This window comes from Camelus ferus, chromosome 10 (assembly GCF_009834535.1).
Source record: "Camelus ferus isolate YT-003-E chromosome 10, BCGSAC_Cfer_1.0, whole genome shotgun sequence".
NCBI lineage: Eukaryota > Metazoa > Chordata > Mammalia > Artiodactyla > Camelidae > Camelus > Camelus ferus.
Genome location: NC_045705.1, coordinates 16,417,843 through 16,438,392, shown reverse-complemented (window position 1 = coordinate 16,438,392; position 20,550 = coordinate 16,417,843). Strand labels below are relative to the sequence as shown.

Sequence of the window (20,550 nt, the reverse complement as noted above, 5' to 3'; positions counted from 1 at the left end):
CACTTATTTTAAAATGTCATATTCATCTTGAGATTATATAATATATTACCTGACTTAAAAGAAGTAAACCAAAGAAGACACTGATTAATCAATAAATTATAATAGGGAATAACTGGGCTTACGAAAGGTAACTTCTGAAATCCCATGCTACATCTGAGGCATCTAAAGCTGAGGAGGCTCATCATGGAAGGTGACAGCCTCCACCAGAGTACTAGGAGAGTATGCAGGCCATGCTCTGGATGTAAGTTTTCAGAGAAAACAGCTGATGCCCTGGCCAAACAAATGTTTCTCCTTTGGTGCACAAGAGCTGGTTCTCTTGAAAAGGTTGCAGGTGCTGAATTTATAGTAGTTTTTGGTTTGCTTCACCTATCTATAACGTTCCACTTCTTTGTTAGAGACTATGTGTTATCTACTGGAATCTTAACCTCTCAAATGTATTCAGTTCTCTGTACCTGCCACCACCACAACCCTAATTCAGACTCCCAGCCCCCATTATTGGACTGCTACACTTGGTCTTGATGTTCCCATTCATATTCTACTGCAGTTCATTCTCTCTACCACAACCAAAATGAGCTTTCTAAAAGGTAACTGATCATCTCACTCTTCAGTGCTTTTTCCCTCGTGTAAAGTCTCCGTGATGATTTCCTAGGCCTCACATGGCACCCGGATACCTCTCAAGTTTTATATATCACCTCTTGTTATAGTCCTTGCTTCAGCTATTACTAACGTACTTGTAGCTTTCATAATAGGCCATGCTTTTCCAGGCAGATTCAGTCATTACTGTATCAAGACAAGAAAAAGATTCAAATTATAAACTTGGTTTTCCAAAGATGACAAGCTAGCCAAGACCTATTATTGACTAAAATAATTATATAATCAAGGCTTACCTCTTTAAGAGTGATTTGAGAAGATAATATCAGAGAAAGTATATAAAGAAGGAATTTTTTTAAAAAGAAAAGATAGAATATTTGTCAAATATGTTCATATTTTTAGGATCATTGAATTTTCTGACTGGAAGAAACTAAAGAAATCATCGAGTCAAGCTCTTAAATTTTAGTCAAATAAACTGATCTCCATAAACACCATATTTTTGGTTTAAGGTAGCATTTGTGTCATGGTTGAGCCATCTCTAAAATCACCTGACTCATAGGCCAATGCTCTAACTCTATTATCCTGACTCCCTAAAGAGAATTTTCTCTAAAATACTTGCTGTATTTCTTGAAATATAATCATGAATCATGTGAATAAACAACCCTCAACTTTAATATATCTCAGACATTCTTTTCCCTGTCATAGTGCCTATCACTGGCATAAGAAGTATTACAAAAAAGAAAAACAAATAGTAACTTTAAGCTTATAGCGAATCTATGGCCAGCTGCAGGTTGGGAAGGAATATTGAAAACCTAACATGGATTATGGGAATTATCCATAGGAAGAAGCTTCTTGGCACAAATCCCCTGCTTATGGAATTTTTGTCTCAGCTCCTAACAGTGTGTGAGACATTTCACTCCCTTTTATTTTATTGACTAAAGTTTTCCAATTTGAGAGTCTAAGAATGCTATTGGATTATTACCATTCACATTTTAATGTAACTATTTAGCTGATGTTTTCCATACTTAAAATTTAGTAGATTTGAAAAAAAAGAACATTAAGTAATTTTAGGTGGTGGATTAGGGAACATTTGGGCCTATGCACATTAGGCTTAGGAAATGGGAGCCTACAAAAATGTTTTTACACTTTTGCTCTAGGATGAAGCTTATACCAAGATTGGGTGAAGGTAAGAAATTTTTATTGCATGCATCTCCAGACACTGTTTACTAGGGCTGTAACACTGAACTGGTTTGACACAGCCCCTATTCTCATGGTGAACCTTACATTCTAGTACAGAGAATCTATAAACAAATAAATAAATGGAACTGTTACTGATCAGTGCTATGACAGAGACTATTGGGGGTAGACAATGGCCATCTTTAAATGTAATGCTTAGAGAAGGCCTTCCTGAAGAAGTGACATTTAAGCCAAACTGGTCATATTCATGTATTTTCACAGTATTATGAACAAGTTGGATAAACCAAGAAACTGTCATTATAATAAAATTATTCTGAGTTCCTGACATTCAGTTTCTGAGAAAACTTGAAGCTTAATCTCATTTGTAAGTTATAGACTACCTGTACCAGAACAGTTAAGTTTTTCAAATTGTTTTTAAATATACTATTTCATATGAAAAGAAATTGAAACTATTGATACCAATATAAAGTAAGGTTTATTCAAATTGATTGGAGTTTAACATTTTTAAAGGAATCTGAAGTATAGTTTATATTATTTTCTCCAGGAACTCAGTAAAGAACTTCATTGTCACCATTTGCACCTCCAGAACAAAGATTTGAAAGCCCAAATTAAACATATGGTGGATCTAGCTTGTCTTCAAGAACAGCAACACAGGCAGACTGAGGCGTAAGTACATGGATTTACCTATTCTAAAAATTTTAACACTGTAGATCTAAATAAACTGAAGCATAGAAGTTCAGTTTTTCATTGCCAGAAAATTTAGTTTTATCTAATACAAGATATAGTATTTTTTAAGTGTTTGGCAATATCAGAAAGCATGCAGAGTTAAAAAACACTAAGAAAGTATAAAAACTGTGGTTCTTTTCTTCTAATTTTTTACAGTGCTTTATAGTTTCAAAAGCATTTTTCTTTAAAAATTTGTAATTTTTATGTATTATATGTCATATAATACAAAATTCTAAAAATGCCTCTGCAGTGAAAAGCAGTCTCTTCTGCTTGTCCTCTGGCCATCCTTTTCCCCTCTTAGAAACAACTACTGTTAATACCAACTGAATTTTTGAGTAGCCAGGTTTTTTTCATAATTCCAGAATGATTTTTTTGCTGTCATTAAAATAAAGTTATTAAAAATGTATGTTTTTTTAACATCAAGTGTCCCAAATTTTAAGTGATGCTATGGTAGCTTTTTCATGCTCCCTCTACTAACTCAGTAGTAACATCTTTTAATTTTTGAGATATAATAGTAAAAAGGTATGACTTGATCTTTATTTTATTACCTTGGATACATCAGTCAACTTCTTAGGTGTCACTTTCATGCTTTGTAAAAATGAGAAATTTATTTCTCTAAGGGCTTTCTGCCAGTCTAAAATTCTTCTGGAGTTCTTCTAGTGTTCTCAAATAACTGGTAATTAATTTTCCATACTTTCAATTTAAGGGAAATTATATTAGCATAGTTATTTTAAAAAGAAGAAGAAAATGGAAAGGAAAAACTTTAGGGAAAAACTATCCTGGGGACAGAAGCTCCCCCTGAACTCCTCATACTTTCTATATCTGTGCCTACAGCAGACACTGAACATTCATTTACTTGCACTCACACCAGCTGCAGGAGTTATCAAAGAAACATTATTTTAGCCATACTGTATTTGATGTATCAGACAAACAGATTAATACATATAAGATAAATTTTTGCCTCAAAATGGGCAAAAAGATTTCTAACTCTTACTTATTTAGAAAATTGGTGAACCAAAGCATTACAGAGGCAATTCAACATAATAGTAGGAGTATGAGTTTTGGAGTTGGTCTTCAATTCTAGTTTATATTAGCAATAACCTTGCATAATTTTTTTTTAACCTCAGTAAGCCTTCATTTTCTTATATGTCAAAATAAATTTAAACTTTCTTTATAACAATTTTGAAAGGCTTAAATAAGATCAAATAGTAGATGTGATAAACCATCTTAGCCTGAGCTCATAGAGTAGAGGTAAAAAAAAAAAAAAAATTAGTGTAAATTCAAAATGCTACAAGAAAAAATTTTCAATCAAGAAAACTACATAGCAAAGTTATCATTCAGAATTGAAGAGAGATGAAGAGTTTTCCAGACAAACAAAAGCTAAAGGAGTTGTCATCAATAAACCAACCTTATAAGAAATGTTAAAAGGACTTCTTTAAGCTGAAAACAAAGGGCACTAATTATTAACAAGAAAAATATGAAAGTATTAATCTCACTGATAAAGGTAAATATATAGTAAAAATAGTGGATTAATTACTTACAAAGCTAGTGTGAAGGTTAAAAGAAAAAGGTAGTTATTGTAACTACAATAATTACTTAAGGGGTACACAAGATAAAAAGATAAAAATATGACATTGAAAACATAAAATGTGTGTCAGAGGGATAAATGTCAAATGTAGACCTTTAGAATGCATTCAAACGGAAGTGGTTATCAACTTCAAATAGACTGTTGTAAATAAGTTGTCATATGTAAGCTTCATGGTAACCGCCAAGCAAAAACCTTTAGTAGATACACAAAATATAATGAGAATGGAATCTAAGCTTAACACTAAAGATAGTCATCAAACCACAAAGGAATAGAAAAAGAGGGGAAGAAAGGAACAGAGGAACTACAAAACAGGCAGAAAACAATGAACAAAATGGCACTAAGTACGTATCTATTAATAATTACTTTAAATGTAAATGAACTAAATGCTCTAATCAAAAGACGTAGAGTGGCTATCTATTGCTGCCTACAAGAGACTCGTTTCAGACATATAAACATTCACAGACTGAATGCCAAGGTATGGAAAAAGGTATTCCATTCAAATGGAAGCCAAAAGGAAACTAGAGTAGCTATACTTATAACAAACAAAATAGGGTTTAAAACAAAGACTGTGTGATAAGAGACAAAGAGGGAAATTGCATCATGATGCATGGAGTCAATCCAGCAAGAGGATATAATATTTGTAAATATTTATGCACCCAACATAGGAGAACCAAAATATATAAAGCAAATATTAATAGGCATAATGAGAAATAGACAGCAGTACAGTAAGTATAAGGGACTTTCATATCCCACTTATATCAGTGGATAGATCATCCAGACAGAAAGTCAGTAAGAAAGCATCCACCTTAAACTGCATGTTACACCAGGTGAATTTAACAGATACGCACAGAACATTCCATACAGAAGCCACTGAATATACATTCTTCTCAAATCTCAAATAAGATATTCTCCAGGATAGATCATATCTTAGGCCACAAAACAAGTCTTAACAGAAGAAGCTTGAAGACTGAAATTATATTAAGCATCTTTTCTGATGACAGTGATATAAAACTAGAAATAATTACAAAAAGAAAACTGGAAAATTCACAAATAAGTGATTAAACAATATGCTACTGAACAGTCAGTGCATCAAAGAAGAAATCAAAAGCATAATCAAAAAATATCCTGAGATGAACAGAAACAGAACAAAGCCTAAAGTTAGTAGTAGGAAGGAAATAACAAAGTGAAAGAAATAAGTGAAATAGATGAAAATAAGTAAAATAAGAAATAAAAAGTGAATTTTAAAAAGTTGGAAAAAAAAATCAGTGAAACCAAGAGCTGGTTCTTTGAAAAGATAAAATGGACAAACCTTTAGCTAGAATCACCAAGAAAAAGAGAGGCAATATGCCAAAGAATAAGACTAGACTTCTGTCTTATACCATGCATAAAAATCAGCTCAACGTGGATTATTAAAGTCTTGAACGTAAGACCTGAAACCATAAACACTGAGTAGAAAATATAGACAGATAAAAATAACTGTCATATAATCCAGCATTTCCACTTCTGGGTTTTTATCCAAAGAAAATGAAAACACTTAACACAAAAAGATATATACACACCTGTGTTCATTGCATCAAAAACCAAAACCCAAATTTATAGATACAGAGAATAGATTATACAGATTAACAGACTGGTGGTGGAGTATTGGAGGTGAGAGGGTGGGGAATTGGTCAAGGGAATCACAAGATACAAACCTCCAGTTATAAAATAAATAAGTCATGGAGATGTAATGTACAGCATGGCAACTATAGCTAATAAACATTATATTGCATATTTGAAAGTTGCTAAAAGAGTAGATCTTAAAAGTTATCACAAGAAAAAATAACTCTGTAACCATATATAGTGACAGATGTTAAATAGACTTAATGTGATGATCATTTTGCAATATATATCAACATTGGGTTCAAAAATTTTAAAATGAATGAATGCATAAATATATACATACAAACAAACATACGTACATGCAGAAATGCATACATAATTAACGTGGGTCCCTAAGACCACCTCCATGTTTGAGAATTTACTGGAATGACTCACAGAACCCATCATATAGTTGATCCTATAGTTATGATTTATTGGAGTAAAAGCATGCAAAACAAAATTAGCAAAAGGAAAAGGTGAGTGAGGTAAAGTCCAAAGGAAATCAGTTGCAAGCTTTCAAGTGTCCTCGTCCGGTGGGCCTACACAGGATATATTTAAGTCCCCTGGCAAAACATTATGACACATGTGAAATGTTGTCTGCTTTGAAATCCCATTAAGGCCGACATTTATTAGGGGTTGGTTGCATAGGTACCCTCTGCCTAGCATGGACCAAAATTCTAGACTTTACAAAAGGAAAGCAGTTGTTCAGTGTAGACCACGTTGTTCCTACCGTTTAAACACGGAGAGCCACTCTTAATAGTCCTGAAAATGATCAGAACCCTTTCAGAATCCATGTTTCAAGATGCCAGCCAAGGACCACCTTACTGACAATCCTTTCCTACGATGGCAGCTTCAGGCCTGCTATGCTAACTCTTCTATGCTCAGCACCTGATTAGTATAGGTGCTCAGTCAATAATTGTTTTTATGGACTTTCTGACTAATGAATTTTCCCAACAGTTGTTACCTACTTGGCTTATTAAATGGACTACTCCACACCATCACCAAAAAGGAAAATGTCACAAACAATTTATTTGTACTGCTATCCAAATATTTAAGATTCCTGGATAATAAAGCAGTTATTTTCTTGTGTATTAAAATTAATGCCTATTCCTTTCCCACTTCCCTATCCATATTTCAAATGTTCTATTCTCCTGGATGTTATGAGTCATGTAGAACACTAGGACTAAGTCATTTCAAGATTATTCATGTTGTTTATCTTCCTTGATATAAAATTTAGGAATCATTTATAACTTTTTAGCTGTGGCATTTCTTTAGTGAACACTCTACATAGAGGTCTAGTACATACAAAAATACATTTAGTACTGCTCTGCTTAACAATGACAGGCTAGATTCTGAATCAGAGCTAAGAATTCAGTGCCATATCAATTTCCCATACCCACCATACTTTTCCACAATTTTCTTCTTTGAATGTCATTGAAAGCCATTGTGTTAGCCCTTGAGGAACTAACTTCAAGGAAAATGGAGTTTTGTTTGTTTTTTAAATCTTACATGGCTAAGATGAGTCTTATCATTTTAGAGTATATTAATATTTCATTTCAATCTCATGGCATTTAGTAACAATAAAACCAATATCTTTGATTTTGTGAATCACATTATGCTTTGCAGAAAGCTTTTATATGAATTTAACTCATTTAGTTCTGAAAACAGTCCCCTGTTGAAAGTAGTGACTGTCCAGTTGTACCCCACGTTACAGAGGAGAAACCTCAGTTAGTGCCTTGTCCAGGTCACATAGAAGCAAATGAAGACTGAGACTACAGCCCGGTGCTTGTAATTCTCATCCAAGATTCTGTCCACTCTATACTTAACGTATTAAGAGTATGTGGAAATATTTGATTGAAATATTCTTAAGGAAAATATGCACAGGGAACCATTTTAATCATCTGCAAATACTTTGGATGTTACATAGAACTGTAATAATATATTTAAAATTTAGTGTTTATCTCTCTTTTGTCACTTTTTGTATGTAGAGTATTGAATGCTTTACTTCCAGCCCTAAGAAAACAGTATTGTGCTTTAAAAGAATCTGGGCTGTTAAATGCTGCTTTTGAGTCTGACTTCAAAGAAATTGAACATTTGGTCGAGAGGAAGAAAGTGGTGGTTTGGGCTGACCAAACTACTGAACATACAAAGCAAAATGATCTACCAGGGGTTTCTATTCTTATGACCTTCCCACAGCTTGGACCAGTTCAGTCTTCTCCTTGTAAGTACAGCTTTTATTTCAGTAAATAAATAAATTTTATTTCTAAGGAGTAGCCTCTGTTATAGTATCAATCAACAAGACAGTTAATTTTTTAGTAGATTTGCTGTTTTGTGAGAATTAATGGGAGAATTAACTTAAGAATCATTTTAATTAACCAGCATCTTTCAAAAGTGTAAGAGTAAGTATGCTTGATGGTTTAAATGACTAGCATTAATTTTATTTTACCTGTTTTTGATTAAATAATTTATTTCCACCCTTCTTTAGAATTTAACCTCTATTAATAACTGATGATTATAATTAAGAATATTATATTCTCTAACACATAATAATCTTGTATGTCCTTGAGATCAACTAACAGTGTAGAATTTACTATTTTTCTGTTGGAAGATCACTTGATGTCCAGAAATTACCCAGTTTCTCTTGTTAGTAACTATTGCTAACTGTCAGTAGATTTTAAGAGAGTTATCAGGTAAAATCTCTATAGGTTTGTGTCTTTGATTTTCTTTCTTTTAGTATGATCCCTTCCTGGAAGAACTGTCATTCAAATATTTGCTTTGTGTTTTTTTTCCTCTTGTATGCTTACTTTCTGTTTCAATGTGGATTTTGTCTTCTAGTTCATTGAATCTGCTCTTATCTTTACGCTTACTTTTTTCCTCTACTTTCACTAGTTTATGTTTCTGTTTTTATTTTTTTTTCTAACTGATAAAGATGAATGTTTATTAATTTTCACCTGATTTTTCTAATTTATTCATTATGTAAATAGATTTCTCTCTAAACACAGCTTTAGCTTCATCCCACAAGTTCTGATTTTCCATTGTTTTTCAGTTCAAAATATTTTCTGATTTCTATTGTAATTTATTCTTTGACCATTGTAGTATTTCTTAATATTGAAAAGCTAAGGCAAATTCCAGTCTTTTTTTTTTTTTTTTTTTTTTTTGGTTATTGATTTCTAGCTTAACTGAATTTTATTTAGAGAAAATACTTTGTATGATGTTAAACCTTTGAAGTTTATCTCAGAGCTCTGTAGGTCAGAAGTCTAACAGGCTCAGTTGGTTGCTCTGCCTAGAGTTTCATGGGCTAAAAATCAAGGAGTCAGCCAGTGGGGACTCCTACCTGGAAGTTCTAGGGGAGATTGTACTTTTAGGCTCATTCTGGTTTTAAGCAGAATTCAGTTTTGTGGGGTTGTGGGGCTGAGGTCTCTGTTTTCTTGTTGACTGTTGGCAAGGCAGCTTGAATTCCAAGCAAGTCCAAACTTGCTAAAGTACCTGGAACTAAGCAAGCACTCAGTTTTTAGAAGTCACCCATATTCCCTATCACATGACCCTCTTCATCACTTCATCTCCTAGCCAACAAAAGCAGGTCAAGTCATTCTTATGCTTTAGATCTCTCTGTCCTTCCCTTCTGCCTCATCTCTCCTGCCTATAATTAGAGAAAGTTCTTCGCTTTTAAGTGCTCATATGATTAGATTGGGTCCACTGGGTAATCTAGGATAATCTCCCTATCTCAAATTTCATAACCTCAGTTACATCTGCAAAATCCCTTTTGCCATGTACTATAACATATTCACAGGTTCCGGGGCGAGGGCATGCGCATCTTTCTGTGGCAGAGAGCATTCTGCTGCCACCCATTTCTCCTTATAGTTCTGTCAACTTTTGCTTTCTATATACTGAATTTGTATTATTATTCCTGTATATTTCAGAGTTGTTACATCTTTTATTGCAAAATGCTTTTCTAGTAATTTTTTTAACTTGATGTTTACTTTGTTTAATATTAATGAAGCAACCCCACTTTTCTTTTGCCTGATGTTTATCATTTTCCATTTCTTTCACTTTGAATTTTTCTATAATTTTTATTCTAAACGTGTCTCTCATAAACAGCACATGCATAATTTGGTTTTGCTTTTTGTTCTTATTCAGTCTTTATCTTTTAGTTGAACTATATTATTTTTATACTTGATGATTTTATTGATATTTGTGTTCAAATCTACCATCTTGTGATTTGCTTTCTAATTGTACTGCTTATTCTAAATTCCTTTTCTTTTGAATTTTCCTTCGAAATGATGGAGTAATATTTAATATTCCATTTTTTCATTTCTGTGAGCTTGGAAGCTATAACTGTTTTTATATTCTTTTAGTTGCCCTTGGGTAATATTATGTATCCTTGCTTTATCAAAGTCTGTTTATCAAAGTAACCATTTGTTACTATAACCCTCTTCTCACTGCTAAAAACATTAAATTCTTTAATTACATTAATCCCTCCCCTCAAGATATATACATATATATATACACACACACACACCCCATATACATTGTTACAATGTATTTTATTTTTCTATATATCAAACTACAGTATTATTTTTATTGTGTATACAGTCAGTATTCATATTTACTCTTTTTGTTGTTCATTTTTTTAGCATTTCTGCATCTCCCTCCAAGAAAATTTTTTTTCATCTAAAGAACCTTTTGCATTTCCTTTATAGTGGATATGCTGATGTTGCATTTTCTTAGTTTTTATCCATCTGAAGTTATATTTTTCTGACCTACTTTCTTGAAGACTATTTTGCTGGGTATAGAATTCCAGTTTAGTATTCTTTTCTTGTAGCACTTTAAAGATATCATTTCATTATCTTCTGGCTTTTGTTGTTGCTGTTGAAGTCAGCTTTCATTCTAAGTGTTGTTCACTTGAATATAACCTTACTTCTTCAGGCTTCCTAAAATCTTTTCTCTTTGTCTTTGAATTTTAGTAGTTTAGCTATATTGTGTCTAGATATAATTTTATTACTATTTCTCTTACTTGGGTTCACAGAACTCTGAATTTGTCTCTGCATTATTTTTCATCAGTTTTGTGAGGTTCTTAACCATTATATCTTCAAATATTGCTTCTGCCACTTTTGTTGTCATCTCTACTTATGGGACTTCAATTATATTGCATGGTGCTTTCTCATTGTCTTATCTATGCCTTTTACTCTCCTGCTTTTCATTGTTTTTTCTCTTCCAGGAGATTTCTTTTCACATATTCTATAATTTCTCTTCAACTGTGTCAAATGGTTCTTAAATCCATCAAGTTCTCAATTTCAGTTTTGTTTCAGTTCTAGAATTTCCATTTGATTCTTTCTGTAGTTTCCATTTCTTTGCAAAAATTCTTATTGAATATTGTGGGTGAAGTCTGTGTCTGAGAATTCCAATCCTGGAACCCTCTGAGTCTGTTTCTATTCTCTTTCTCCTGGTTCTCTTTTACGTGGTCTCATTTCCTTGAATGCATGCTAATTTTTGTGCATCACACATGTATTTGCAGAATTGTTTATAGAAATCCTTTGAGGCTTCTGATAATGTTTTTCTCAGAGAGGATTTACATTTGCTTATTCCAACCCCTGGTGGCATTAGCAATCTGAAATCATTTCAGTCCAGTTTTAGGGACTGAGATAATTTGAAACTGAGCTGCAGTTTCTGCGAGGGCCTGCCTGCTCCTAGTTCGCACTCTGGAGATTAGCTGTTCAGGACCCCAGTGCAAAGCAAGGAGGGTCTATGAAGAACTCCCTCCAGTAGGCCCTAAGTTCCAGTTCCAGCATCCCAGTCCTATAAAGCTCTCAACAATGTTGCTAAGCTTTTCTGCCACCTCCTCCAGCATCAGCCAATAACCTCGAAGGGAAAACAGCTGTAAATGCAGACAGTAGTCTCCTGAGTCTTCAGCTTCCTCCTGATACTTGCCTATAATTCTTCACAGTCTTGTTAGCTCTCCTGTGCCTTCAAGCATATGTTTTTTATGTTTGGCCCAGAGTTTTTAGTTGCCTTCAGTAGAGAGGTTGGTATAAATTACCTAGGTCTCAATTATTAGGTTTCCTATATCTTTACATTTAGATGACAGAGAAGTTGAAGATATATGTATATTGTATTCTTTTTCTCTTAATAAAGCATTATCACCATTAGAACTGACCTAACTGAGATCTTTGGAAAGAAAACTTACGAATTTTTTCAGATTCTCTCATACCTTTTGGGCCTTGCTTCTTTATAATGTATTCAAGATGTTGGAAAGGAAGTAGAGTTTTAACACGAAGATTGAGAAATGCTGACCACCTGCTATATGATGGTCATTATCCCTTATTTAAAAATTTATATTTCACTTACAGTGTCTTTGCATAGACTATCCTTATCAATAGCAAAACCAAATATTTCTTTGGTTCTTCTTTTTTATAACATGTTCAAAAAGAAATACTACTGAAGTCGTGTTACATTTTATATGTATGTATTTCCTTTTGATAATGTATCAGAAGGTGGGTTTTGTTTTTATTATGTTTTGTTCTTAGTTTGTTATTTTAATATTCAAATGATTTTATAGCTTACCTGTTTGCTTAGTATATCTTGTTCATTCCATGAATTATGTGTGTTGTTTTCATTATGAAGAGAGTCAAAGATGAATAACAGGGAGGGGGGTATGAAGTGAGTCCACTTATAAATATTTATTTTTCTTTGTCTTAGAATATTGAAGTACCCCATTTGAAAAAAAGTATAAATAGAGAAATTTATGTTTGCATCTCTAAAGACATGAAGCAATAGCCAGATAGCATATGTTATTAAAATTGTTATAAATGGTATTCCTAACAAATTTTCAAAATAAAATTTAACTCGAGCAAAATATAAGTCAAATGTGTCTCATTCATCTTAAGCTTACATATGTGTCACTGACTTTTTCCTGTATTCTCATAATGTCAAGTGGTTTTGTTAAATTTCAAAAATACTAAATGCTATAGAGTTTGAATATTTTATTGGTGCTTTATAAAGCACTTACTAGACCAACTGCATTGTTCTTATTTAAAACACACACTGTGTTTTTAAAAGCCTGGTGAGATTAACCGTGGCTGATTTAATATGTACTCTTGTTAGGCATTTAGGTTGTTTAATAAACTTTTATTATTATAAGTAATATTGCTGTGAGCAAATTGTCCTGGTCCTCATGTCTCTTTACCTATATGATAAATTCCTAGAATTGGAAGTTTCTATTATATATTGCCAAGTAATTACCCCCTTCCCCTTATAATTGTACAAATTTTAACTCCCATCAGCAGTGTAAGAAAAGAACCCCTTTCTCCTTTAACCTCACCACTTTTTAGTGTTAAAATATTTTCAATTATTAATTTTTAAAAAGTCATTTTCAAATACACATAGAAATACAAAGAAAACCATAATGAGGCCCATGTACTGTACCCATCATCTAACTTCAAGAATTGTCTCATGGCTAGTCTTAAGATCCCCACGTACTTTCCTCTACGCTATCTACATCTACACTAGATTATTATGAAGGAAAATTCAGGCAACATATCATTTCTTCCATTTACATTTTAGTGTCTCTAAAAGAAGACACAATGCCCTTTTCATACCTAATGTTATCAGTGTTCAAATTTCTTCCATTGTCTCATATAATAATTTCTTTTTAATATCAATATCCAAATAAGGCCCATACCTTGTCATTGGTTGATGTATCTATTAAATCTTTTTAAATTTGAGGTTCTCTCTCCCTCATCTGTCTTTGCTAATTGCTTATTGATTCTTTGCCAATTTAATAGTCATAAATAATATCTTTCCATTTTTCTTTTGTTTACTAGTGTATGTGAGTGTATTTTTTCCCATGTATTTAAGAACGTATTTTCTTTTCTGTGAATGACCTAGCCATCACTTGAACATTTATTTCAGCATTGTCATGTATAGTAAAAATTGTTACTTATTTACAGGAGCTTAAGATATGGATATTTACTCATTCATACAATAATATTTCTTGAATTTCTGCTATGTGCCAGGCACTTCTCTGATGTTAGGCATACATCAAAGTACAAAACAAACTTTCTCACCCTCATGGAGCTTACATTCTAGTGCAGGGAGAAAGACAATGAGTATAATAAGTAAACTGAACAGATTCTTAAGATGGCACATGCTAAGGGAAAAGCAGTAAAGGAAGTTCAGGAGTAGGATAGGAGACAGGTTGCTACTTTAAATAGCATGGTCAGGTTAGACCTCAATGATAAAACCTGAAGGAGTTCACAGGGCTAGCCCTGTAGGTATCTGGGGCAAGAGTCATTTTCAGGTAGTGAGAACAAGCGGTACAAAAATCTCTTAACACAAGGTGTTTGCTTGGCCTTTTCAAGGAATGGCAAGAAGGACATGTAACTGGTATGAAGGAAAGCAGACAGTGATGAGATCATTAAGATAAAAGGGAAGAAGGCACATAGAGCCTTGTAGGTCATTATAAGGACACAGCCTTCTACTCTGCACAAAACAGGGAACCACGGCATAATCTAAGCGCAGAAGTAACAGTCACGTTTTAAAAAGATCCCTCTGGTTTCTGAGTTGAGAATAGGTTGTCATATGACAGAAGTTTGAAACAGGACACTACTGCAGTAACCCAAGTAAAAGATGATGCTGGCTGGGCCAGGTGGGTAGCAGTAGAGTCGGTGAGAAGTAGTCAGATTCTAATATAGTTTGAAGGTGGAGCCAGCAGGATTTCATGACAAATTGGATTTGGGCTGTGAGAGAAAGAAAGGTCAAGGATGACTCTAAGATTTCTGAACTTAGCAACTGAAAGAATCAAGTCACCTTAAAAGAGATGGGAAAGACTTCAGATGGAGCAAGTTTCTAGTGTGGAGATTATAGACGATATTAGTTCAATTTGGAGCATTTTAAATTTGTCTAAGATACATCCAAGTGGAAATATCAAGTAATCAGTTGGATATAGGAATCTTGAGTTCAAGAGAGAAGTCTAAACTGAAATACAAATTTGAAAGTTGTTAACATTTAGATGATATTTAAAGCCATAGGACTGGATGAGATCACCAAAGGATATTAAATCTTTCCAGTAACATACGTGTTTCAAATATATTCTTCAAGTTTATCATTTACTGTTGTTTATTTGAGATGTCTTTTTTAATACAGCAATGTAATAAAGCAGCCTCATTTTTTTTCCCTCTCTGCCTTTGGAATTATTCCTCAAAAGGCCTTTTCATCCATAGGTTTTTAAATGTTTGCTTCCATTTTCTTCTAATTTATTTTGATGTAAGATAACAGGCAAGACTCTAACTTGATTTTTTCCAAAGAGCTTGTCATTTTTATATAATTTAATATTGTCAGTCTATCCTTGTAGTACCTTTAATTTATATACAGTAAGTAGTCATGTATAATTCTGCTTATTCGATTTTTATCCTAGTCTTTTGTCTATTTGTCTATCCTAGAGCTAGTAACTATTATTTTAATAACTAATAGTTTATAGTATTTTTTGATATATAGCTGTACTAGTCCCCCTTTGCTATTCTGTTTTTTAAGTGATCTTGGCTGTCCCTAAGAAGTAATTGTCAGAATAATTTTTTTTCCAATTCCAAGGAAATAAGATCTTTTAAAAATTTATAAATTAATTTTGTCTTTAAATTTTCCCACTATCAAATCTTCTAACTCTAGAATAGTTAATCTCTCCATATTTATATCCTCTTGTATGCTCCTCAACAAAGTTTTAGAATTTTCTTCATATATGTCTTGTACATTTGTTGTTAAAGATATCCCTAGATTTTATATTTTTGTTATATGGACTATTTTAATTTTTCTTATATTAATAAGCCAATATTACTTCATATTCAAGAAGAAACTTTTTAATTTTGTTAATTTTCGAGGGGAGTGTATAGCTCAGTGGTACAACACATGCTTAGCATTCACAGGGTCCTGCGTTCAACCACCAGTACCTTTGTTAAAAAAGAAAACAAAAAGAAAGGAAATAAATAAATAAATTTTGTTAACTTTAATGCTTTACCAATGTTATTACTTAATTTTGAGCTAGATATTTATTTGACTTGAAATCTTTGCCTCCATACTGCGTGCCTATTGACCTCAAGTAAAACATGCATCTCTTTTGGGTGGGAAAGCAGAAAGTACACTCACTGAGTGCCATGCAGGATGGGGGTGCTGGCAGCAGGGTTTATTTATAGAACTGATAAGATTTCTGACATTAAATGAAAAGTCAAGATTTCCTCATTATCCATCTGGAAACTCACAGTAATATTTCTGTCTCTAATCTTTTCTTAAATTTTGCACCCCATGTCAGTGGTTTCTATCTTAAAGTACAATAGAAGATAGTAGTAGAACCAGAATCTTATAATACAGATATTCTGATTGAATATCGAGTTCCAATGTAAGTTTGAGTTTCCCCTTTAATTACTTGACTACAAGGAAATTTCATTTAAAAAAAAGAAAATCTCTATATTAATTCCTCATATAATAAATACAAAGCAGCAAAGTGTTTATAAACTAAATCTTTGATATATCTTCCTATTTGGCAACAAAATTTAATCATTACCAATAGACATTGGAAGTTATGCTTGAAGCCCTAAATATATTTTATTTGGCCCTTATCTGCTTGTACATAAGACAGTGTTCAGTTATTCATCTGTAACTGCAAATATTACTGTAAATTAAAAGGTTCTTTGCATTGTCTTTTTCTCTTCTCCATCTTAAATAAGCATAAATACTAGGAAAATGAGACTGAGAAGAAAACATGGGATCTGTTTCCCAGAAACAAGTATTAAAAGATTATGGTTGATTTATTATTAGACCGCTGGATTAATTTAAAGGAGTATGTCAATTCTTTAATATTTAGGAATATGTATTCTCTATGATACTCATAAACAGCTGATATTATCTTTATAGGCATTAATACTACAATAACCATAATAGTGTCTTATGAATGCATTATAAAATGTTTATTAGTTTGGTTAATTCAGTAGTGCCTTAAAGTTACATGTCTTTTAAATAGTTAAAATTCATTCACCTGTATCATTTACAACTATGAATTCCATGAGTCACAAGGCTGTTAAAAAGAATCTAGATTTATGATTAGTACAGTAATTGTATCAATCATTTGTAGCCTAGACGTGTTTATTGAAATGCATATATTAATATTTGATTTCACTTTAGAACTTTGCCAACTAATTTTAATTTAGTATCGTTTCCCAAAATACTTGCTCACGTACATATTAACTTGAGTGCTAGCAAAAGAAAAATCCTTGCCATCATTTTGTACCAAACCTCAATTAGATCTAATCCCATTCATCAATGTCTCCCTGTCATGAACCCTACTTTGCAGACTGTGACTCATGTTTGCTAAATACTGCTTTCTGCTTTTTACTGTACTAAAGTACAGCTCTGTAAATCTTCTAACATTTGCAGTCTTAAGCTTTTGATAAATTAGTTCCTCTGGGTAAAATCATTCAGGACACATGATATGGCACATCAAAAGATGACCCCAGAAGGTCTGCCCATTTTTTAAGAGGGGATTTTTAACTCATTAGTGATAAATTATCTCTTCTCTTTATTTAAAGGAACCATCTGTGGAAAATTTCAAAAAGCTGAAAAAAAAGTATAGACCCCTCCTAACTAAGAAACCACATGAAATTGACAGTTCTTGTGTTTTAGAGATTTATTTAAACAGAGAGGGAGTGAATAGAATGATGTTTCTTAATTCAGTTTATTTTAAAACACTTTGAGAAAAATCTGATGTAAGAAATGAATAATTATAGTGATATCTAAACTATACTCCGTTTCTCTGATCTTGCCCTCTCCAGAGCTACTCTTCACACTAAAATGACCTTCCTAGTGGAGTGCAGACCCCTTACTTAGGAGAGCGTTAAAGGCTTTCCCAGTCCAGTGTCAAGCTGCAGACTCACTTCCATATGGCACTTGGTGTCCCAACCTTCTCTTAAATGTCCTTTCATTTTCTTGCCTCTGCAGTTTCCAGGCTTTTCCCTCAGTCTTGAGTGCTGCTTCCTCTCCATCCCACATCCTAACCCATTAAAATCCTTAGGCTCATTGAGAGTCCAATTCAGGTACTGCCTTTTTTGTGAAACCTTCCCATTAATAAGTTCTCTCCCCTTTCCTGCACTCAGTCTTGTACATTTCCATTGTATTTTTCATTCCACTGTTGTAGCAATTATCATACCCTACCTTCCCTCTGCCCAACAAACTCTTGACTTCATTGACAGTCAAAAACAGTTTTTTCATCAATTTATTTTGAGGTTTATTGCTCCTTTCACTTATGTTTTAACCTTGTTTTGCTTTTTTTCACTGAACCACTTGTGATACACACATTTTCCTATTAAATATGAATTTGTCATTTTATTAGCTGTGTATTACATTTGCCTAATCAGTTGCTAATGAACATCTAGCTATTTGCACTTTCTTGCTGTTATAAGCAACACTCTACTAAACACACTATATCTCTGTGTGTGTGTGTATGTATTTTGCAAATTTGTCTAATTATTTCCTTAGACTAAGCCTCTAAAAAGTAGAATAGTTAGATCAAAGGGTCTGTACATTTTTAAAGCATTTGATATACATTGTCAGGTTATTCTCCAGAACTATTCTAACTGTATAGTCTACCACCAAAAATGGGTAGTGAAGGTGAACATTTTTTTTCATGTGCTTTTGTCTATTTGTAGTTCATTCTGAATTAATTACCTGTTCATTTCCTTTGCCTTATTTTTCTGTTATCTTTCATTTTTCTTATTTTGTGAGAGTTCTTTCTTGATAGATGACCACACACACACACATATGTACATATATATATTCATATAAGAGCTCTAAACCCTTTGCTATATATGATACTTTTTTTCTCTTATTTATGGTGATTTTTAATTTTTATATAACTCAATTTTAAATTCTAAAGGTATTTATCTGCATTTCATTCACACTTATGTTCTCTTCTAGTGGTAGTAGTCAGGTGATAGAATCTCAGTTTTGGGGGGTTGAAGTGGTATGTTGCCTTCTATTCATATTTTTGGGTCTGTGAAGAAAATTTTGTATTTTTAGGTCTTTATTTTAATTATATTTATATATGTTATTACTTTGTATTACTTGGTTTCTTTACATGACTTCCCCCTGGTAACTTAACAAGAGACTTCAGTTCTGCCAACAACAAATATGATTAATATATGAGCATGTTACTTTCTTACTGTGAGCAACAAATTATAAAATAAGGAAGTTTTAGTGAACATTAAAATCATCTAGTACTAAATTCTGGTTCTATTTATGAGATGAACCCCATTGTGATTTTCCTGGTTGGCTATAATTAATAAGGGATTAGGATGACCATTTTAAAATGGGAACTCAGTAAAATAAATAGATATTGCTAAACTACATGATTTTTATGATGTGAGAATGTCATAAAGTAAGAGTTTATATTGCTTGGGCCTTTCATTTTTTGCTACTATGAAACATTTATGGGTAAGTTTTAAGTTCCTTTTTCTCTGTAATAGGCATTGGTTTAAAATTATTTAGTTTGTTATTAATAATACATTGATTTAAGGGCATTTCTTATAGTAATTAAAAGAATTCATTTAAAAGTAAGAAAATACTGACATTTCTTAAAACTACTTTTAGGAAAATTGACATAAAACAAGTCTGTTTTTTCTATTTTCTATTAAAATACATGACATAACAAACTTCTAGTATTCACTTAATATTTCTGAACAGTGTGCTTATAATGCTGTTTCTTGATTTATCTATGTTTAGTTATTATCAACTCATTCTAAGGGATGAAGATTTAGCTCATTTACAGGCAACTTTGTTTCTTCCTGATCTGCTAATGTATGAGGATATTGTATATAATGTATAATTATCTTAAATTATGTAATATCCTTGTATATTAGTAGGATCATGTAAGAAGTGAAATATATGTAATATTATATATATACACATATTTATGTAACATTTAATCCTAAGGGCTTGTTAAGGAAATTTTTTATGCTAAGTACAAATAAATATCATAAAAAATCTTTTAAAAGTAAAACTATACTGACATTTCTTAAAACTACTTCTAGAAAGATAGACATGAAGCAACTCTGTTTTTTCCTGCTTTCTACTGGAAACATTTCAGAGTCCTTGGCCAGATCTGTGGGATAGGCTTCTTGGAGAATTGAAATATTTGAAAGATAGAAATAATGAAAAACAGCTAGATTGTGCTCACAGGTCGACTTAAATAGCTTAAAGAACAATACAGCCAGTAAACACAATTTTAGATGTTTCCTTTGAGGTATAGGCAGTTAGTTTCTCAAATGTCTTTTTCATATACTTCTTCATGAGACTCTCCTATATTTCACTAAAAGAATCAAAATATCTGATTTATTGCTTTTATTGCATTGCCATTATTTGATCATATTCCTTAAAATTTCAGAAGTTTGGAGGGTGATAGCAAATAGATTAATATCTAAACTTTGTTTACTTCATTAACCATTTAACCAGTCATCAAATATTTACTCATAATTTCTTTTAACCACTTAGCAAATATAATTTAGTGGGCATGCAAAGTAATTCTAATTTCATTATTATTTTCACTGTTTTTGTTTGGATATTAAGCTGTTGTTTATATTGATAGCATATTTTATTCTATGCAATACAATACAAACTATGCATACATTAATGTACTTATGTTGTAATCTAAGTAACGTATTAGAATTTGGACTATTACTGATGAAAATTGTATTTTTTTCACCATCTAATCTACAACGTTAGTGCTTGCATTTAGAGTTCGTTTTAAAAGTGGTTTTAATCCTTAAAAGTAT

At 32.4% G+C, this 20,550-nt stretch overlaps 1 protein-coding gene across 2 annotated transcripts in view; it reads left to right on the top strand.

Moving 5' to 3' along the window:
• The window catches only part of KIF18A (kinesin family member 18A), a 73,477-nt gene that overhangs the window by 33,493 nt on the left and 19,434 nt on the right, over positions 1-20,550 (top strand). For both annotated transcript variants that reach the window (XM_032488386.1, XM_032488387.1), the window contains exons 12-13: positions 2,333-2,454; positions 7,732-7,964. In XM_032488386.1, coding sequence (XP_032344277.1) covers positions 2,333-2,454; positions 7,732-7,964 — 355 coding nt within the window. The remainder of the gene's footprint in view (positions 1-2,332; positions 2,455-7,731; positions 7,965-20,550) is intronic.